General features: G+C 45.8%; 2 protein-coding genes across 4 annotated transcripts in view; one reads left to right on the top strand and one right to left on the bottom strand.

The window, feature by feature from the left end:
* GFM2 (GTP dependent ribosome recycling factor mitochondrial 2) overlaps positions 1 to 984 on the top strand; it is a 38,385-nt gene extending 37,401 nt beyond the window's left edge. For all 3 annotated transcript variants that reach the window (XM_084802712.1, XM_084802711.1, XM_084802713.1), the window contains one exon: positions 104 to 984. In XM_084802712.1, coding sequence (XP_084658838.1) covers positions 104 to 241 — 138 coding nt within the window. In that variant the 3' untranslated portion in view covers positions 242 to 984. The remainder of the gene's footprint in view (positions 1 to 103) is intronic.
* Positions 951 to 22,837, bottom strand: HEXB (hexosaminidase subunit beta). The gene is made up of 14 exons (XM_084802728.1): positions 22,536 to 22,837; positions 18,861 to 19,006; positions 15,117 to 15,182; positions 14,129 to 14,175; positions 13,784 to 13,894; positions 11,034 to 11,135; positions 8,187 to 8,316; positions 6,396 to 6,576; positions 5,636 to 5,722; positions 3,841 to 3,913; positions 2,535 to 2,709; positions 1,674 to 1,764; positions 1,437 to 1,541; positions 951 to 1,125 (listed from the first exon to the last, which is right to left on the bottom strand). Exons 1-14 carry the CDS (start codon positions 22,754 to 22,756, stop codon positions 1,059 to 1,061), a joined length of 1,602 nt encoding a protein of 533 aa, XP_084658854.1. The 5' UTR covers positions 22,757 to 22,837; the 3' UTR covers positions 951 to 1,058.

The following is a 22,837-nucleotide window of genomic DNA, read 5'->3' as shown; positions in this document are numbered from 1 at the left end:
GGTGGTACTTATCAACACCTTCTGTGCTGTGCTCTGAAGATAATCCACAGGGTAAGAAACGGAAGCTTAAGTGCAGTAACAAACTGACATTCTTTTTTATTAGGGATATTCAACTGTGCTTCGAACACTGACATCAGGCTCGGCAACTTTTGCCATAGAGTTGTCTACTTATCAAGCCATGAGTCCTCAAGACCAGAGCACGCTGCTCACCCAGAGAAGTGGTCTGGCCCAAGTGCTTTAGGTCCTTGGCAACGGGGAGATGCCGGGGCACTTAACTGCTGGTAAATTTCTGCTTCGGGATGTGGAAAGAACTCGACAAGATGTACTGTAATGGCATTGGAGCTGCCGTTCTAACGCCGTGTGGGGCGTGCTTTGCTGTACATGCAGACAGCTGTGCCCTGGTTCTCTTGCTCTGTTGCTGTGATAAGATAATGTGATGGAGACAGCGTATAAAGGGTTTGTTGGGCTCCAGGTTCCGAAGGAGAGTCCATACTGCAGGGACAAGCAGCGGGAAGCTGAGGAAGCCCTGTTCTAGCCTCAGGCACAGAGCAAAGGACAAACTACAAGCAGGGCAGGCAGTGAGCTCGGAAGACACCCAGCGATGGTCTTCCTCAGGTAAGGCTGCACCGCCTTCCCAAATGGTACCCTCACTGCAGACCAAACACCCAAACCTGGGCCCAGGAGGGAGAGTCCTCATGCCTGCCTGTGTACCTTGTGCCTGTGGAGTGTCCCCCTGGAACGGGAAATATGGGTTGTTAGGAGCCACCATGTAGGCTCAGGGGCTGAGAGCCGTCTTCCTAGCCCCGCGCTCCTCATTTAGAGCACTGCAACAATGAAGTCGTTCCTGCAGCCCCGTGGAGTATGAGTGCCGTCACTACACTTTTCCTTTTATTTTTTAAGCTGTTCACATGAAAGATGCCAGTATTCAGTGTGTGATACAGGCAGAGAGATTCAATCAATAAACAGATGGTTTATTTAGAAAAACAGCCTAACAAATCTTGATTTACATGATTTCAAAATCAACACGATTATAGTTCAGAATGCTGTAGACTTTTCTGTCAGTTTTCCATTTTATTCTCAGAGTTACAGTGTCCAGTAAAAAGAGGTTGTGCAGCTATTCCACGGCTATGGATAGAGAACATAAAAAAGATGTCTTAGATGGTAGTCTCCCATCAAATCACTTTAGCCCCACCACCACCACCACGTCCTCCCACCACTGCCCTGCTTTGCAATGGTTTAATACATCTAGTTTAAGCTACTAACTCCTTTAAGATTGCAATTATACCAAAATATATCTTGCAGGTGTTACTCTCTCTGCAACAATCAACAGTTTCTACCATTAAATCCTACTTTCCATTGTCATTTTTACTTACTGCAAGACAAAAAGCTGAAGAAACTAGTGACACTGAGTGCCGGGCTTTAGTAAGAGCTCTCACCTGACCATTCTGCAGCGATGTGCCACCAGTCTGCCGTAGGCATTCTCCAAGTCGCTGACAGTTCTAGGACTCCAGAGTCTCTCACCAACAGCGCTTGCCCGAGGCCTGGAATGTAAAATACGTGTCTCCTAAAGTAGTTTAGATTTCTTTTTCCCTTAAGTCACCTACTTAAGGAAATTCTTAAAAGCCAAGGCGTCCTTTCCACCAGCCGGCACCCCTTTACCTTTACCACCTTACCATAGCCTTGGAATAAGGTTAGTTGCATCCACATATTCTCCCCATAGGCAAGCCTCTCCACCAATGACAAGTTGTTTCTGCTTCTCGGAACCTGCATTAAAGTGGGTGAAGGGAGAAAGGTGAAGCTGTACACATGGTTTCCTCTCTATAGTTGCCCTACGTTACCTTTCCGCACCCTCCTACAGGCAGCAGAACCATTCTTCCCTCCCTGGCTCAGTGCTGTAGTGAGCAGAGGGAGAGAGCCTTTTCATAGGGTACCACATTCAATCCCCCCCCCCCATTTCATATCAGTGGTGTGCCAGAAAAGACAAGTTGGACTATTACCTAATTTTTTGATGGACTGTGACCACTATACCTGTCTTTGATGTGTATTCCCCTGGGTGTTTAAGAACAAAACAAGAAAAAGCATCTACAAACCATTTTTTATAATTAATCCTCAACATGCTTTCTAGAGAAAGTCATAATTTCCAGTGGAACATTATTTGAGACTTTTAATTATAATTTCATTTTCAAAGCTAAAGACTGACATCCAAAACTATATAAAATGGGATTCCTAATAAAGTAACTGAAAACCCGGGACCCCACAGCCTGAAATCCACAGAGGCAAATGGGAACCTCACTTGGGTGTCTCATGAAGTTAGCACACTCAGACATCTCAGATATAAAAAGTAACTGATGAAAATGAAGGCCGATCTAAGGGGTGTGCTTATGTATTTCATTTAGACTATACATCGCTCCTATCAGAAGTTAAAATGACACCAACGTCTTAGGGAATAATAGAGTGGCATCGAGGGTAGACTTGGGAGGAGAGGATGGAAGTTTTGGAAAGAAACCAGCAGTACCGATGTTTGCTTTACTCACCAGCAAAGTCAAGAGGCTCTGCCTTGTAGTACCGTCTCCAGTCCTGCCCGTAGCTGATAAGGTCCAGGTACCAAGGAGCAGACAGGATCGCAGGTAATCCCGCTGCTGTGACTTCTCTTAGCACCTCTAAGTAATTTTCACTCTTCCACACTTCAACCACCGTGCCCGGCTGAAGCTATTAAAGGCACAGATTGCATTCGCAGTGTTAGGTCCACTAAATATGATCGTGTAGGCTTATGGCATTATGGTTGGTAAACATAACCAGGCATCCTGGTTTTTTTTTTTTCCTTGTGGCCAGTGCCACGTGCTGTCCATTCACTGGGTTTTCATTGCTACTCAAATCTCACCAACTTTAAAACTGGATGCTTAACCCTTGCCCATAAGCTAACACCTCAGAGGCGTAAAAAAGCTCAGGGTTAAGATTGGAACCTTAGGCCTGCTCCTGCCATACCAGTGTGAGACGCCATCAGCCTCCAGGCTTGTAACACCCACTGTTAATAACTGTCAGAAAAACAGTGTTTCTTAGAAGTGTATGTTGATTTTACCTACTTTAAAACCACTTTAACACTATTTTTTAAAAGCTTATTTGTTGTTTGTTTTGCTCTTAAAAACAAAAAGGAACTTGATTCAAAATACTTCAGCTTGTGAGACAGCAGGAGTTGGGGGAAGAAACGAGAAGGAAACAGTGAGTTGTCTATATCACTAGTGGAGTCTTGTGTCTGCGTACTACCGTATAAGCACCGGTGTGCATGGGCAGGGTTGCCATCCTGCTCTGGTCACCTTACTCCCTTGAGAAAGCATCTCGCTGAACCTGAAACTATGCTGGAGGGCAGCCCAGCCCCTCACCGAGTTTGGGTTACAGGTACACACTAGGCCACCCGTGGCTTTTTAAAGTTTGTTCTTGACAATTTCATATATGTATATAATGCATACTGGTTAATCTCTCCCTTGAATCCCCACCAATCTCTCAAGTCTCCCACAATCCCTTCCCCCAGACTGAGGAGTTTTGGTTTTGGTTTTGTGTGACCACTGGACTGGTACTATCTGTTGGAGCCTGGAAGGGTCACCAGTAGGTACACAACTGAAGGCAGAGACTCCTCTCCTTGAATCTCACTGTAGCAAATCGTTCAGCAGCGAAGAATGGAGGCCTTTCACCCCCTCCTCCATCCACCCTAACTGCTGATGGAACGTCCAGCTTTTAAAGCAGGTGCTAGGGAATGAACTAAGGTCCTCAGCCTGGTACAGCAAGCAGTCTGACCTACTAAGCCATGACTGCAGCCGGAGAGGAAGTTTCCACAGTCCTTACCGTCACTCCATCTTCAAAAACCTCTTGCCAAACAATGGAGCTCTTCTTCAAGGGTGTAATAATATCCAAAATCCTAGCAGTGAGCAAATTGACAGTTATTTAGAACTACAAAGTTAAAACACTCTTAAAACATGCATGCTTTCTACCAAGAACTACAAGCAATGTTGACAGGTACTGTAGCTCAGTATAACATAGCCATACAGAACCAGCTAAAGCTGGGTAGTTGAGGCAGGGTGGAAAGATAGGAAAAAAGGGTAAGGGGAAGTAGAAACTGGCAAAATATCCTTCAGCCTCAAGACAGCCCGAGCTAGGTCTTGCTGACTAGAGACTGCTCTACAAAGAAACTCTACAAAGTACACGCCTGTAAAACACCCAGGCAAGATTAGTCTAAGGGTGGAAACACATCTTACCCTCTGATATAGAAAACTTGACTTAATTTTCAAATTTTAATCCATGTTTTTGTCTTCCTCGTATGTAAACTTCCCCTTATATTTCATCTTTAAACAATGTAGCGGAGTTCTCCAATCACTTCTACAGCCACTACTGAAAACACAGGCTCTGCTGCCCCATCTAACTCTTGTGTCCTAATTGAGCTCAGTTGTCTCACTGTGGCTTGTGAAACCCAGCCACACATGAACAGAGGTCCCTCAGGGGACACCTCAGGGGAGACAGCTTCAGTACTGAGCTGTTTGCTATGCTTGTGACACATCTTTATAGAGCAGTGGTTAGTACAGTTCCTCACTGCGATGACTCTAACCATAAAATTATTATTGATACCTCATAACTAATTTTGCTACTGTTATGAGCCATAATGTAAGTATCTGATAATTCCAATGGTCTTTCAAGGGGTCCATGACCCACGGGTTGAGAACCTCTGATACAGAAGCACCAAATAAAGCTGGGTAGCAACTCACATAGCTCATGGGTTGGGACCTAGTGTAGGAGAGATAAGTACTGGTTATTGGCTTGTGTTTATGAGCTGATGATGCCTCTGAAGTAGGAGGAAGTAGCCTCAAACTCATGTAAAGTTGTCCAAACAGAACTCTAGTAATTTCAAGGGTTTCTTGGAAAAAAGAAAACTGTAACCTAACCTGTCCTGTCACATCAATAACACCAGCTGTTAACTGGCACATATATTTAGTTAGACAGTAACAAGCTCTTGAAAGGGTAAGACAGAATAGCACACAAAAAGCTAAATTGGAACAGAATGAATACAGAGCCTGAAAAACCACAGCCCACAGCCTGCTTTTTCTATGGCCGGCAAGCTAAGAATGGATTTTGAATCTGCAAGCCTTTCTATCTTTTTTGACAACATGCAACTCCACATGGCCCATGAAGCCTAAGCCTGTGGTCCTTTGTGGGGGAAATGTTCCGTCTGTTCTTTCTCATGCAGTGGTGGCCACCAGCCCCCTTGCTGTGGAGTGCTAGAAACAGAGCTGATGCAGACAGGCATGTGCAGCCGTGGCTACTATACCACACAGCAAAGTAAGGAGCCAAAGAGATGCCCTAGGGCTTGACAGAGGCCATGGGGTCTAGCGCTTGAATAGTGCCCAAGACACAGGTCAGGACTCAGAGACAAGTTCTCAAAAAACGGACAATATCTCCCTCTATTTCCATAGTTACTGCAAAATGCTCACCATCATAAAGAAAACAGTATATAGCGTTTTTTTCTTTAGCGGGCCTTCATGTCTCCACATTTGTAAGGGGTGGAGAAAATGAGAAAGTAAAGCAGAAAAATAAGTTATAGCACAAACTTGTATAAAAGCATTGATGATTAGTCTTTCAAATGACTTACTTTTTAATATAAAAAGATTCTAGTTTTTTGAAATCCTTGCCAAAGCCTTTTTTCTTCATGAAGTCTTGAATATTTGGATTTGATATCCTTAAATTTAAAAAAAAATGACTGATATGTTAAACATTTTGATGTGTCCAGTTTATTATTTGAAGCAGCATGCATCCCAAACATCAGTTAAAGAGTCCTTAAAGTATTAAAAGGAAGTCCAAGTTCTCAGTTATGAGTTCTCTTAATCTTCTAATATAAAGTATTTTTTCCAGAAATTATTTTTTAAAAAACTCTTACTTAACACCCTCCCCTATTTAGTCATCCCCTTCTCCGCTAAAGGTCTTCCTGTCCTTACAGCCTGTTAGGTTTTTTGAGACAGTCTCATTGTAGTCCAGGTTGACCTTGAACTCACAACACTCCACATTCGCCCTCCTAAGTACCGGGATTACATTTGTGCCACCAAGACTGGGAAACACAGATTTTGCTATTCTTTTTCCTGGAGTCGTTGTCTTACTCTATAGCCCAGGCTTGCCCTTGATCTTTATTGTAAGCACGAGCCACCATACCCAGCTTCTACTCCTCGATTCTTCCTAAGCTTTGCCTCTCAAATATACATTTTTAAAAAAATATACATTCTTTAATAATCAACCATCTGAGGAATTGTTCAAACCCTTACAAGGAGATCTTCCCCTGTTCAGTGTAGATCCTGTATATCTACACTTTAAGAACAAAAGCTGAAAAAAAATAAATAAAAAGTTTAGAGTTATTATACCAGCATTCAAAATCCACCTCATCTCCTCCCAAGTGGATGAACTCATCTGGAAACACACTGCTGATTTCTTTGAAAAATGTGGCAAAGAACGTGTAAGTTGTATTTAGTATTGGGTTTACAGGTCCAACCCTTTGCGTTTGCCTTCTCTGATTGTAACATGGAGTCAGAAGGTCTTTCTGACCTAGAAGAAATAAAGGTTTATTTTTATAAGGATATCAATCACAAAGACCTGAATATGTACATCTTTATGCTATAGATGGTCCTCCCCTTACAATGGTGTTGAATCCCAACAAACCCCATAAGTGAGTTGAAAGTACCCATAGTCAGAAATGCACTTGACACACTACCCCACCAGGTGTAGCTCAGCACGCTGTAGCATCTGTGTGTGTGTGTCTGCTGGGGCCTGGGACTCCCTAACGACTCAGCACTAGCCTGGGAAAAGATCAAGAGTCAAAGCATGGTAACTACCAAGTCTAAGCCACTGATGCCATTACAACAGACCACGCAAACCCTGAGCACCAGGGCTTTGTGGTGCTGACACTATAGAAAGTTTATAGAGAGAAGACGGACAACCACATATACCAAGATTCCTCAGTTTCTCCCCAGGAGGACAAGAGCTACGTCCTCAGTCCCGCTTTGCTGCTTTTAGACAGGCTGAGGTCTTCTCCACTTCAGATGTCAATTGCACTTCAATACATAGCTCAATGCGAATAGAAACCCTAGCTGCCTTTCAATATGATCTAACAACAACAACAATCCTCATTCTCTCATTTCCAACAGCTCTGCCTGGGGCCTCCCCAAGCTCTGCAGCCCCATCTGGAGTCTGTTCCTGAGAATGTCTCTGGCTCTTCTGGTTACTTTTCAAGCCTGCTTTCACCTTCCCAGTGTAGGACTTCCCACATCTCTTCCCATCTGTGACCTTGGCAAAGGTTTTCCCCAAATGTGACCCCAATCATGCTACGTCTCTACTGGGAAGTTTGCACTAGTTTCCGGGTCGTGTTGATGAAGCCCACTATTGTCATCACAGACCTTGGTGATGTCCTTTCCAGATTCAGTTCCCATTGTTTTCCATGTCTACCATGAAATTACTACGTGTTGAACAATTACAAATGCTGGGTCTCCTGCTGTGGACTTCTATTGTTTATCTGATGCTTAGAAATGTCAGCCCTATTTTATGGATGGGGAAACTGGAGGTGAAGTGTTAACACTTGGCCAAGGTTTACTCTCCAAATGACAAAAGCAGAATCTGCATACAAACAGCCCAGATCCAGATCCCACATTCTTTAAAGATTTATTTATTTTATTTACTGCATATGAGGGCTTTATCTGCAGAAGAGGGCATCAGATTACATTATAGATGGTTGTGAGCCACCATGTGGTTGCTGGGAATTGAACTCAGGACCTCTGGAAGAGCAGGCGGCGCTCTTAACCACTGAGCCATCTCTCCAGCCCCTGGATTCCACATTCTTAATCACCACCTCTAGCATCTCCTAAAGTTGGTTCCACTCTGTTTCCACTACATACTGTTTGCATGCCTTTCTTCATGGTGTTCCCTCTACCAGAAACATGAGCATATTCTGTGCTCCCCCAAAAGCATGCCAATCACACAATTAAGTCATCATGTTCCACTTATAGCCAAGTTTTCTGTTCCCCCAACTTTGATACTTGAAGCAGCATCTACACAGTGACCTAGAAGGGACAAAAATAGTCTATCGCATCTGTACTTCCACACTATTAACAGACAAAGGACCTCAGATGCCCCCCTTTCAACATGTGAGACAAACTCCTTACCTTTCCCCCAAGACTCTGTATGTCCAGGGCTATCAAATTCTGGTATAACTCGAATCCCTCGGAATCGGGCATGTTCAATCACTGTATAGACGTCATTTGGTGTGTAGACATGAGACAAAGAATAGCTTCCCTGTAACGGTCAAGTTAAGATGTGCAAGACGGATCAGGTCCTGGGAGCTGTACACAAGTCTGTTTGCACTTTGCTCGCCAGTTTTCCTATTGTTGCCGGCTATTAAACAGCCACACCTAACACTAGAATAGTCCCGGCTTCAGAGCAGGAATCTATAAAGGCTGAATCTTTGCCCATCAGACTCAGAATTCACTGGCGGAACTTAACAGTCAGTTCCTCCTGCTTCACCTACGTCCACAGTTACTTTCAACGCCGTGGAAACAGCAAGACAAGCAAAATGCCTCCAGAGTGAAACCTTGGAAAACACTTCCCTTGTCAACTTTAGAATCAAAACTCAAATTATTACAAAACACAGATTTTTGTCTTTTAGTCTCTAATGACTATCACCTTAAACCCACACCCCAGGCAATAAGTAACTCTGTCACTTAAGGAATTAGCATTCAATACTGGTTGTAAGTAATGATAAAGGTCCATTGAAAGATAAGGTTTGGAACCTGTCTCAAGATACAGGCTATAGGGCTAGAGTAATGGCTCAGTGGTTAAGAGCACTGTCTGCACTTCCAGAGGTCCTGAGTTCATTTCCCAGCATCCACATGGTGGCTCACAACCATCTATAATGAGATCTGGTGCCCTCTTCTGGTGTGCAGGCATATATGCAGACAAAACACTGTATACATAATAAATAAATCTTTAAAAAATACACACACACACACACACACACACACACACACACACACACACACACAAACCTTTAAACTCGAAATCAAAATACAGGGGACATGGCAATTGATACTTTGGAATGTAACCAGCAAAATGGAGACAGGACAGCACATTCTGTTGGTTTCCTCAATAACAATAGTTTACAAGAAGAAAAGAGAATTAGCAGGCACATTTACAGTCATCATACAGGGACCTTATGTGTTCCGATGCAAATTAGTAAAGTGCTTTTTTTTGGAAAGAAGACGAGACACTTAGTTAAATACGAGCACTGGTAGCTGTCTAGGTAAACAAGTGTTTCCACAAGTGAGACAAATCTGGGATTTGATTCAGAATAACGGGTGGTGGGAAGGATAGCATCATCACAGACTAATTGCGGGAGCTGGGTACTGAACAAACAACTATTCTGTCCCTCTGAAAGACACATAAAAGGGGAAAAGCAATCCCTGCATCAGGGACGCCCCCCGCCCCAGCACTTCAGCCTATAGTAAACACACCATTAGACTTGGGACTGTAGCCAGAAGGCAAGATGCCTGCTGTTATTCCCTATGACTGGGAGATCAAACAGACCCATGGATGAGCTGCCCAGATCCATTGCTCTAGAACAGTCCGTCTGAACACTCACAACAGTACCGCCAATGTGGTGGCACATGCCTATGATTTTGGGAGGAAGCAACGGGTACACTTTTAAGGTTATCCTTAGCTACATGGCAAGTTCAAGGCCAGCCTGAGATGGAGGAGACCCTGGCTTTTGTTTTGTTTATTGATGTCTCGCTGTGTAGTCCTGGCTGTCCTGGAACTCACTGTGTAGACCAGGCCTGCATCAAACTTATTGAGGTCCTCCTGCCTCTGCCTCCCTAAAGGCGAGCACCCCATACCTTTTGTTACCTTGACTTTCAGCTTATTGTGCTGAATGACCTCTCTGGTTTTGTTTTTGTTTTTGGTTGGTTGGTTTTTTGAGACAGGGTTTCCTCGTGTAGCTTTGGCTGTCCTAGACTCGCTTCGTAGACCAGGCTGGCCTCTAACTCAGTGATCCACCTGCCTCTGCCTCCTGAGTGCTGGAATTAAAGGCGAGCGCCACCATGCCCGGCATGACTTCCTTTTTTAAAAAAATAATTTATTTTATGTGCATTGGTGTGTGGGAGTGTCAGATCCCTGAGCTACCATGTGGTCGCTGGGAATTGTGCCCAGGTCCTTTGGAAGAGCAGACAGTGTTCTTAACCACTGAGCCATCTCTCTATAGCTCACCTCCAAAATAGCCTACATTTTCTGTGTTTTAGGAGAAAAAAGGTAGGCCATTTACATGTTTTCAAACCTACTTAAATATACTAGTATGCAAGTATCTTTTTTAAAAAAAAGATTATTTATTATATATAGTGCTCTGCCTGCATGTATGCCTGCAGGCCAGAAGAGGACACCATATCTCATTATAGATGGCTATGAGCCACAATGTGGTTGCTGGGAATTGAACTCAGGACCTCTGCAAGAGCAGTCAGTGCTCTTAGCCTCTGAGCCATCTCTCCAGTCCCCATAAGTGGATATCTTAACTGTTACTCATGAATTGCTCAGGTCTTCTACATTAAGTTTTTAGAACATTATGCTGCTCTCAAAACTTATAACATTTATAGTAATAATCTTAGTACTTATAACAATTACAAAAAGGTTTATGAATAAAATGCTAAGCAGTAACCTAAAAAATATTTTAAACCAGACACCTAACTTTTACACTTTGGCTGCATTTATAAGAAAAACTACTGAAGCTACAACCTTCTTTTTTTTTTTTTTTTTTTCCGAGACAGGGTCTCTCTGTGTAGCCTTGGCCATCCTGGACTCACTTTGTAGACCAGACTGGCCTCGAACTCACAGCGATCCACCTACCTCTGCCTCCCGAGTGCTGGGATTAAAGGTGTGCGCCACCACGCCCGGCTGAAGCTACAACCTTCTAACGAAGCTATGCCAAAGGTTTTTGTGCACAGAAGACACTGAGATGAATTACTCACTTTCATGCTTAGTTGAGGAAAAGTGGTGCTCTGATAAGGGAAAGACTGGTCGTCCACTATGTGCCAGTGAAGAACATTAAACTTGTTAAAAGCCATGGCATCCTGCAAGCAAACATGGGAAAACATTATATACCATAGACGAATACAGTCCATATTGTATCTGAGTACACTGGGATTTCTCCCAACTAGTGCTTCTTTCTATAGTTTCTTTTTAGCAAAGAAAGAATGGAGAGGAAGGGCACATTCTTCATTGTATGTAGTCAACACGGCACACCCCTCCTAGAGCCCCACACGGAACATACACGTTGTATATAGGAAGCGGTGATGCTCCTTCCTATACAGGAGAGCAAGCATATGAACTTACCGTTACTTCAGGGACTGCCAGGAATCAGGGATGAAGACGCTGAGGCTGTCTTAAGGAGTGGAGTACAGTGGAATACAACAAAGCATTTATGTAACTATCAAAGCTTACAACTCGCACATACATGAACGGTGATAACCCTGGCACGTGAAGTTCATTATAGACTCAAAGAAGGCCAAGCAAATGCCTAGAGAAAACCTGGGCATCTTGACATACTGAATGTAATGTAGGCCATTACACTTGTATAGTACAAGTGTACTTATATAAAACAGATTCTTCAAAGGATAAAATAACACGGGGTGGACATTGCGCTGACGCAATGCAATGACATAGTTTTTATGGTCAGAGAAGGGAATCACAAAAAAGTAGTAGTAATTGAAATTGACTACTATAAACTTATAATACTTACAATAAACTTAAAGACTAGAGGCCAGGGGTTCGCAAACCTTACATAAAGGGTCAGTTACCAAATCTTTCCTCTTTCAGGTTAGGTTTCCGTCGCACCCACTCCACTCCGAGAGCTGTAAAGCCGTATGTAACGAGTACATGAGCGCATTCCAGGGAAACTTCCTTGCAGAGCCAGCCAGCTGTGATGCTGTGAGGCTTCTGGGGTCTTTGCGTGGCTCCTGGTTCCTGACTGCCTCCCCCCGCCCCCACCTCCCGAAGGAAGCTTATAGCGACTGGGGGATGCTTCTTATTTTGCCTCAGGTTTCTGTCTTAGAGTTGGCCTTAATGAGATTCTTTGACCTAGCTTGTCTGATAGGAGGTCCCAAGACCCTCCTTTTTCCGGAGGGGTCCTGTCTTCCTGTACCCCACAGGGATGGATGCTGCACAGGAGACGGAGGGGATGCTAAAGCTGCAGACCTTCTGGGCTTCGCTCAGACCCTCTCCGTCTACTCACATTTCCACGTGGTGCTTGTGTGTCAGCCATGCCTATGCAGGCGGAGACGCAATGGAACCCGAAAGGACAGGTTTCGGGGATTCCACAACCCTGGACACAGGAGGTTCCTGGAGAATGGCACGCCCAGAGAGGATGTAAGAGCCCTCTTCCCAAACCTCAACCGTAAGGACCTCTTCATCTGCAGCCTTTACAGTGTTCTTTCTAATAAACTCGCAGGCATGTTTCTAGCTGTCACTCGAGTTAATTGATTGACCTTGATGGGGGAATTCCGGGAACCCTGATGTGCAGTGTTCTATCACAAGCATAGGTGACTCCCTCAGAAGGGAGACGGGGTAGCCTTGGAAATGAGCCCTCGGCTTCTGGGACCTGACACTCTCCAGGCGGACAGCGTCGGAACTGAACTGGATTTGAGGATACCCGGCTGGTGTCCTGCTTGGCTTGCTGGTGGGGTTAAAAAATCTTTTTATCTTTTAAAGTCACAGAACTCTTCCAGATTAACTGTGGTGTGAGAGGAAAGGGTAAACATAGTCTCTCCTGGCCCACAGCAGCAACCGGATTTGACTCTTGGGCTGTGCTAAACCAACTCATAACACAGACAGAGAGGCACAGGGAAATATGTATACATATATGTTCATATAAATGTACTGAACACACACACACAAACAGGCTTCCTAGCTGTCTACAGTCAGGAGATGCGCTCATTGCAATATGCCCACCTACAGCCCAAAGGTGGTTTTGAAATATTGACTACTGAAAAGGTTCCTTGAGGGGAGAAAAAAAGCTTGAACCTAGACTAAGACAGGACAACATAAACCTGGGATATCATGGTGCCAAAGGTATGGAAGATATTGATGAGGGCATCTCAAAAGAAAAAACGAGCCTGCCTCTAATGGCCACAATAGGGCCCATTTCACAGTTACATAGGGGTGTTAACAGACTACAATCCACTAAGCAAAATGCTAAAATAATGAGTACTCAAATGAAAAAGGGATGCTCTACTTTACCATAACAGAGAATTCACCACTAGTAAATGCGAGAAATGATGAAACTAGGGAATCAGCACTTGGTGATTGATGGAGGCAAAAACCTCCTGAGTCGGACAAGGATCTGCTGTCCATGAGCACTGAGGAAGTATGGGGGTTTCACATAGCCCCACACTCCTTTCCACAGGGCGCTTAATACGCACAAAAGACCCTAAAATTAACTTTACAGTGCAGAAACATGGCAGATGACACCTCAGCCACCTCGAGTGTCCATACCCGTAGCAAGACAGGGCGCCACCTGATACTCTGAGGACACAGCCCTACTTCTGCTTTCTTCTTGCCCCAGGAACAGAATCTCATGTGAGAAACAGATGAGCTAAGACATGTTCTAAAAGTAAGTGGCCTGGACTTTTCAAAAGTACCACAGTGTTCCAAAATGAGGAACGATAACAGCCCCAGGCTGAAGGTGACTGCGGAGCGGAAACAAGGAAACGCAATTACTTACCAGAGTCTTTAAAATTGTCTTCACGGGCAGGTAGTGTCTGGATGTATCGATTAAAATCCCTCTATGAGCAAACCGCGGAGAATCTGCAATACTGCATTCGCTGATGACGAACTAGGAGACGAAATCAGATGTTGAAGAGTTTTAGAACGCTTTCCTCCTCAAGTTCAACGCCGACTACAACTACCTACACAAACACTGGACAAAAATTTAGAGCCAAAAAGTGCATGAACTTTGTAAGGTAACTATGGTGGGGGAAAGAGACCCTCAAAAGGACGGCTGGGTAGGCTCCACTCTAACAGCACAGCCTGTCCAACCAGCCTCATGCGGCAACAGGAATATACTCACAGCGTTGTAAGAGTCTTGGTAAACTAGCTGGCTAAACGTCTCTAAACCTGGGGGAATAACAAGCATTGTGTTATTTATAAGATTTAAAAAAAAAAAAAGTGAAATAAGAGTAAGGTCCAAACAGACTCATAGCCACAGGAGGGATAGTTTAAAAAGCAAGGAGGGTGCCCACGCTTTCTGAGCCATGTGTGACTCCGGCAGATTCTAATGTTCCCCTAAGCCGAACAATCCCCGCCCCGCCCCCCTGCACTCCTGGATCTAGTGAATAAATGTACTTCACCTCATCACCCCCCCCACCTCTGCTTTGCTTATATGCTTAACACAAAAGTGGCTTGATAAAATATCAGTTCCCGAAAGTTTATGCTCAGGGACTGGTCATTTCACAAAGTATCTACATTTGCCAAGTGGTGGTGGCAGCCCATGCCTCTAATGCCAGCACTCTGGAGACGGAGGCAGGTGGAGCTCTGAGTTCAAGGCCAGCCTGACCTACAGAGCATGTTCCAGGGCTACACAGAGAAACCATGTCTCAGAAAACAAGAAGAAAAAAGGACTAACTCTGCCTTTGATCCTATGGATACCAAGGCTGTGTGGCTCAAGGGCACAGACAGTGAGTCCTCTCGGCCCCAAGGAGGTCCCTAGACCTGACTGTGAGGAGCGACAAGGCTCGAGAACGTGGCTCACTGAAAGCCTGGCTCGCCAGGGAGCAGGAATCTCCTTCCTCTGGGCTTTCTCACTCTCTCATGGATCAGGGGGCAGATTCTGATGATTCAGGAGGTCCGGGGTCGGGGAAGACAATTGTGCTGCACACTTCCCCTGAGGTTCAGGGTCGGGTATTTTGGGTTGAAGAAATTAAGCACTCAGGCCAGGGTTTTTCACAGGAAATAAAGATGAGGGCCCAAGTTGGAATAGTTTTTGCTTTGCTTAATTTTACAAAGCAACATGTGGTAATATTCTACTACTGGAGACAACAAAACTGAACGCCACTTACCTCGCAGTGCTCCCCAAACTGTGTTGGCCTTGAGGAGAGCTACCGGTTCTTTTACAAGTAGAGAATCTGTAGGGGGAGGTGGGTGAACTCCTGTTAATCTCAGAATGATGCACGGTCTACTTCCTGCACTCACCAATGGTTATTTTCACACATTCTTTTCTCTCTTCCACTTAAGAGTCTTAGATTCAGGCCGGGTGTGGTGGCGCACGCCTTTAATCCCAGCACTCAGGAGGCAGAGGCAGGCGGATCGCTGTGAGTTCGAGGCCAGCCTGGTCTACAAAGCGAGACCAGGACAGCCAAGGCTACACAGAGAGACCCTGTCTCGAAAAACCAAAAAAAAAAAAAAAAAAAAAGAGAGTCTTAGATTCCTTCAACTCAAAAATGCTCTAGCCTGAACCCCAGGGACCTCGTGTCTCACTGTAGAGTCCCAGTGCCATAGGCCAGGCAGCTGAGCTGTCCAAGGCAAGGCCCCCGGCCATCCCTGACAGTCCTCACCTTCTCAGCTCTGAACTGCTAGGTCAGAAATACAAAGTTCAGTGCTCAGTTTTAGTTACTCAAACTCCCCACTTTCCCCAAGGCCAGCGAGTGCTTCTCCACTCCTTTTCTATTTCCCTTTGTCCTACCTTCCCCTCTCCCCAGTGTTATCTGAAATGTGCTTTAAGACTTGCTTTCTAAGCTGGGCACCTTTAATCCCAGCACTCGGGAGGCAGAGGCAGGCGGTCCTGTGAGTTTGAGGCCAGCCTGGGTCTACAAAGTGAGTCCAGGACAGCCATGGCTACACAGAGAAACCCTGTCTTGAAAAAGAAAAAGAAAAGAAAAACAAAACCTGACTTGCTTTCTAGCTCCCTTTACCTCAATTCAGTTTCATTTCACTCAACAAGAAGTCGTCCACATCCATCAAGAATGAGACGCCAACCAGGTATGGTGGGAGGGAAGGATTGGGCCTCTAAGACTAAAATTACTGTGGGTCAAACATAGGCAGAATATGATTCCAAAGACTGGAGGCTAAGGCCGTTTTTAGCCCAGCCCAGCCAACTAAAACACTATACTCTTTTGGGTGTTTTTGTTTTGAGACAGTGTTCCCGTTTAGCCCAGGCTGGCTTTGAACCTATGATCTTCATGCCTCTACCTCTTGGGTGCTGGGATTAGAGGGTGCAGCCGCTGGAAGCTAAGGGCACGCAGCTGCAGGCTTCACCTCAGGGAGAGCCCTGGAGGCTGGAGTTAATGATTTAGAGCCAACCGTATCATCCGGACAGGGATATGGCCTTCAACTGCCTCCAGACTGCCAGAAGGCAGGTGGCTGCAGGCAGGGAAAAGATGGGTGTCCCTCATGTGACACGCTCAGCTGACAGTATTCTATAATCTTCCAGCACAGCCTTTCCAGTCAGAAGACCACAGTGCTGAGTGAGTGGAAATGTCAGGCTCAGAACCATTTGCTACTGCAACTGAGTGGAATTGAAGCAAGCTTCCTTATCCCACAATAGCTGACAGGCTGGCTACTATTAAAAAGCACCCTGGCCAGATGTGGTGGCGCACACCTTTAATCGCAGCCCTTGGGAGGCAGAGGCTGGTGGACCACTGTGAGTTTGAGGCCAGCCTGGTCTACAAGGGGAGTCCAGGACAGCCAAGGCTAACACAGAGAGACCCTGTCTCAAAAACAAACAAACAAACAAACAAAAAAAACAAAAAGCAAAACAAAACAAAAGCACCCTGACTCAACTTGCCCAATCATATAGCAATGAGAAGGTTTACCTGCTAAGTGTGCAGGCACATAGCTATAGAATTTTAATTTCGAAACGAAATTATTAGGTTTCTTAGTGACTTAGTGACTCTGCTTGTGTGTGTTGGGGGAGTGGGACGATGGCTTTGACTTGTCAACTATCCACCCCTCTTCTGTACCTGGCTGCACTGTGGAAAACCTTTGTATCTCCATGGATACCAATAATTACAATACTCCTCAATCATCACTTGAGGTGCATATCCAGCTCTCTCTACCGCCCCCCCAAATGAAATCTCTATTAGTTCTTTTCCTGGACCTTGTCAATTGTGTAGTGACAAAAACAAAACAAAAACAAAACAAAACAAAACAAAACAAAAAACCCCCGATGTTCTTTATCTGCGAGTTCTCATATGTTGGTGTGTAAATGGCAACTTTGCCTCTACTGCTGTAGAGCTTCCTCTGCCCAGCTCAGCAGTTTGTTTTCGCAAGTTCTGCCTGTCTGTCTGTCTGTCTGCCATGCAGATTAACTTCCTTCCATCTGTTCAGCCAGACCTCTACACCAAAGGACAGATTGTTTTGTTTAAAACGGCTTTGTATATGTGGCTACCTCGTAAAGGGGAAATTGGTTCACTTCTGGTTCTCAGGGTATACCCAGCTTTGTTTTGAGAGTTGAGGTTGGGGTCTGGATCTTTGTGTTCAGGATGTTAGTGGATTTCCTAAAACATACTTCAAGAAGCGTCTTTTTCGGAGAACTGTTTGCAGAGCTGAGGTGAATAAAGACCCTGACTCTTCAATCTTAGCTTACCCTATTTTCTAGAATCTATGACAGGCCGTCTATATTGCTGGTGGAAATGGACAGCATAGTTTCCTTGGCAACACAGTGGCCATTTCTATCTCAGTGCAGATTGCAAAACCTACTGTTCCCACAGCATCCAGGTGCCCATTACCCACTGAAACTGTGTGGCAAATTACCTATTTCTCTCCCTAGGATGGCTACAGAAGTGAAAAGAAACGAAAACTTATTTAAGGAAAAAAAGAGTTCAAGAAATCGTTTAGGAAATCTCATCTGTGTTGGAGGAGGGGACACAGGCGCCACACTTTCTTCTAACTAGGTGACATTCTATTTTTACATCCAAGTCCCCCGTGTCTCTTCCTGGGCGAATTACATGCACCTTCATATTACGCCTCTTTGACACCTCGCTACCGTTCCATACCGTTGCCAGCCAGCATACTACTCTACAGAGAAGATATGCCCCAGGCTGGTGATAGCATCCTGTGGGCAGGCTAGTCTAGGGTGCAAGAAGCTCCAATTTGCCTTCAAAGACAGAAGTTAAGGGCTGGAAAGATGGCTCAGCAGTGAAGCACCCGCCGCCTTTCCAGAGAACTGCAGTTCAGTTCCCAGCGCCCAAAGCTGGTGGCTCACCTGTAACTCTAAGTCAGGGATCCTATGCCCTCTGGCCTCTGTGAGTGCCTGTGTGCCTGAGTACACATTACGGTCTTTTAAAAATGACAAAAGAATTAGGGTAGCCTCAAGATTAGTCTAATTCAGTGGTGGAACACTGAAGCATTAGGAATTATGTCACATCCACATGAACAGAAACGCTCATTTCTTTCTTTGTCCCTTTTCCTTTTTTTGAACTAAGGTCTTATTCTAGCTCACGCTAGCTTCAATTCACTGAAGTCCTCCTGCCTCAGCCTCCCAAGTGCCATGCTCAGCTTATTCTCATTGTCCTATTAATGCTTGTACCCACGCAAAACATCTGCTGCAAGTCACATCCATAGTGACCCCTGCAATGGCAGCGGTTGGTTGTGAGGAGGGCTGGGGTACCATCCACAGGGACCCCTGCAATGGCAGCGGTTGGTTGTGAGGAGGGCTGGGGTACCATCCACAGGGACCCCTGCAATGGCAGCGGTTGGTTCTGAGGAGGGCTGGGGTCTGCACATGTTAGTTCTGCCACTCTCCGTACCTACCACTGGAGTTACAGATCTTCGACACCGACTGCGTTGCTATAACAGGTACTTACAGGACTCATCCGAAGACAAGCTGGGGAAGGCGTTGCACTGTGACTCCAGGGTAATTGAGACCAGAAGCTGCTGTAACTGTGGATCACCTTGAGATTTAGCAGGGCCATGATGCCTCTTGTAGAAGCCAAAAATGTAGTTGTAATATCTGTGGGAGAGATCCATTTAAACAATGAACCAAGTGGTACGTATGTGCTTGTGGACACAGAAGTCAGCTCTCAACTCGTCTGCCAGCTCAGTCTAACTGGCTCTTCCTCTGGACCTACCTTAGGACTGTCAGGGGACAACAAATCCTGTTGTCCACACTTTCAGATCAAACTTTCTGAGACTGAAATTCCTATGTGGGGATTTTGAAAGCTCTTTCACCGTCCACAGGCACTGCACACACAAGGTGCACAGACATAACATGCTTGTAAACTATCCATACACATAAAAGTGAATATTTTTAACAAGTTACAGTGGCAACTCTTATATGGATTTTACCATAATTACAAACTTCAGCTGGGTGGTGGTGGTGAACGCCTTTGAGGCAAAGGCGGGTAGATCTCTGTGTTTGAGGCCAGCCTGGTCGACAGAGTGAGTTCCAGGAAAGGCAAACAGCCAGGTCTACACAGAGAAACCCTGTCTCAAAACAAAAACAAAACAGAAAAGAAAAAAAAATCAGGGCTGGAGAGATAGCTCACCAATTAAGAACACTGGCTGCTTTTCCAGAGGATTCTGGGCTCAATTTCCAGCAACCACATAGTGACTCACAACTATGACTGGCTTTCACAGGCATTGTACACAAGTGGGGCATAGTCACACTGCAGGGAAATCACCCATACACAAAAAATCATTTTTACTGCTTTTTTGTTTGTCTGTTTGTTTTGAAGACAGGGTTTCTCTGTGTAGCCCTGTCCTGGAACTCACTCTTTAGATCAGACAGGCTTTAACTCGGAGATCCACTTGGCTCTGCCTCCCAAGTGCTGGGATGAAAAGTGATTGCCACCACCGCCCTGCTGTAAAAGAATATTTTTTAAAATTAAAATTAAAAAGTTTGAAAGGAGCTGGGGAGTATAGCTTATGTGGGTACAGCTTTGCCTAGCATATGCAAGGCCCTCCTAGTACTGGGCAGGGGCTGGGTTGAAGGTAAGTGTTGGTGTGAGCAGGCTCACTGACTAGCTTTAAGATGTTGGGTGCTATTCTTTTAAAAACAGGAGTCCCAGGTCAGGTGCGGTGGTCCACACCATTAATCTCACCCTTAAGGAGACAGAAGCTGCTGTGAGTTTGAGCTCATCCTGGTCTACATAATGAGTCTGAGGCCAGCCAGGGCTATATAAAGTGAGACCCTGTCTCAGACAAAAACAAAACACAAAACAGTCCCTACTATCCAGTAGTTTTTTTTAAGGCTGAAGCAGCAGCCACATATCCAACAGCCTTGCAGAAAGCCTCGTTTGTGACCAGGCTTGGGCTCTTACTGATAGAAGGGCCCTGAATTCTGAGTGACCTGTGGGCATGTTTACAACCTACAATTCTGAACTCCTTTCATCTCCAGACACTTCCAACCCTAACCGTGCCAGAGTTATTAGAATGCTCAGCGCAGGCTTTTAAGGGCTAGTCACCTTTTACAACTGGCTGCCAGACAATTCAGGTGCCATCACTAGTTGCTTCCCACACTAGCCACAAATTAGTCAGGGGCGAATTCTCGAGGTGATAATCACCTGCATTTGTTGTGAGGTGGCAAGCCTGTTTTCAAGCTACCTCACAGCTGATTCAAGCCTTTGTAAGTGCCCATTAACAAGTAACTCTTGCCTGCTTAAAAGTATGTAGCAAGGCAAAAGAAAAAGTCCAGCTTTCCTCAAGTCAGCCAGCCCTAAAGCAAGCAAGCACGTTTTCCAAAGCCATTCTGCCCCGGGCGGGCCGGCGTTCGACTAACACTCGGGAGGAGAATTTTCCTGTATAGAGACAGAACACTAGACATGAAGAAGGGGGCAAGTCTGCATTCTGATCAAACCCCGTTTATTGAGAAATTTCACAGAGTTTTTATAAGGCAGGGGGCAGGGAAGCATATTGCTATGGCAACCCAGCTGTAGGCTATCTCAAGATGCGAGGAACTCCAAGCAGGTCACATTACCCTGCCAAATCGAATGTTTTGCTATCTTTATCTAATCTGTTAAACTACAACACGGTGGCTCCGTCTAAATCTTTAGTCTAACTGCCGAACCACGACAGGGTCAGCTGCTGTCTGGTAAATGGCAGACTGCTGGAGAAATAGGAACCTAGGCTCCGACGAGATGGCTGAACATTGGCTATATAACCCGTCCCCTACACCGTTCAGTCCAGTAACTGAGATACAGTCCCAATTATCTCAATACTACCAGGCACACTGGTTTTGCATTTCATCCCACCTGGGCCACAAGCATCCCAGCCCATTAGAACATGCCTCCAGAACAGGATGACAATATCCTCTTAGTTGTGGAAATTACAAAGAAAAGCACTAGCCTTTCAGAGGCAGGGAACACAGCTTCTGTAGCAACGTCCCGGGTCTCTTCAGCAGAAGCTTTTCCACACCTCAGAGCCCACCCTTAACTTTGCTTCACATTCTCTGGTCGGTTGTTTGGGGTCCTGCAGGCAAGATTTAAGTTATATACCCCAGCCACAGACAAGATCTGGGAGTGAAAGCAGGCTACACAGTTAGCACCAGATTCGAGTTTCTTGGGGGGCAAGCCGACCCGTACAGGTCTCTCATTGACGGGGCACAGGGTGGCACATTCAAGCGTCACCCCAATGCACTCTTATCCTGTACACAATACGGTTAGCAAAGGTGGCTTGTGCGTGGGAGGGGGTGCCTGCTCCTGGCGCACACTCTGCGCCCAGAGTGGCATAGCTTCAGAGTAAATGTCAAATGCTACCCGGTTTTAGGGAACCTATCTGAGAGGAGGAAGCCAGAGCAACTGCTGCCGAGTGTTGAGAAAGAAGAAGAAAAACAGATGTTCCCTAAAATCTGTCTGAAAGGACATTTTCAAGTACTGAGATCCGAATACGTAACATTAGGTATGGAACACAGCTTCAAAGGGAAAGGTTCCCCACAGTGCTCCAACTTAAGGTCTTCCCCTCCCTCCTCCTCCCAGAGCGGAGTTTTAGAATTCGTACTGCTTTTACAGAGGACCTGGGTTCGGTTTTCGGCACCTGCTTTAGAGGCTCACACCAAGATTCCATCCATGCCCACAGCATCAGCGGTATCTCCACACACGTGGTATACATAAACTCAAGCAGGCTCGAATACACTTAAAAGAAAAAAGAAAAAAAAAAAACAATAGACGAGATCGAAGACATCTGAGTTGTGGCTACATGCGAAGAGGATGAAGCTGAATGCGGCAGTAAACACCGGAGGCCCTCAAAAGGTCCTTATCTAAGCCCGGCCAGATGCACACATTGTCGGTTCACTAGGGCCACGTTCAGTCCCTATCTCTCTGATGCCATCAAACTAAATGACTCAGGCACGTGCTTTCCTGCACCGAGACTAGGGTCCCTAAGCACCTAGGGTGCGCAGGAAGCAGCGTGGGTAGGTCAAGGCTTGGTCATCGGTCAGCTTATGTTACACCTGCTATGCTGTCTTCCAGTCTTGTGAGACCAGGTTGCTCAGTGGTCGGCCTCTGTTGCCCTAGGTCCCCGACCCGCCGGGTGGAGCTGCTCACCGCCGAAACGCCTCCTGCAGCAGCGAGCAGGAGGGGCCCGCAGTGGAATTGGGGTGGTGGACGATGTCGAAGTTCTCCGTGGAGATGTAAAGCAGCCGCGGGAACATTTCCACCGAGCGCGGAAGGGGCCACAGCGCGGGTCGTAGTTGGGCGGGGGCCTGCGCCGCCAGCGCCAGCAGCGCCAACAGCAGCCCGGGGATGCGACGTGGGGACCGCTGCATGGCTGATCGGCGGGGTCCGGCCTGGCAGACTCTTCGGTCCTGCTTTGCCTTGAGCGCAGGGCAATAGAAGCCACGCAGGGC

The sequence above is a fragment of the Acomys minous genome, assembly GCF_964271855.1.
Source record: "Acomys minous genome assembly, chromosome: 11".
NCBI classification, from domain to species: Eukaryota; Metazoa; Chordata; class Mammalia; order Rodentia; family Muridae; genus Acomys; species Acomys minous.
The sequence above is the reverse complement of the archived record's forward strand: the minus strand, read 5'-3'. Positions and strand labels throughout refer to the sequence as shown.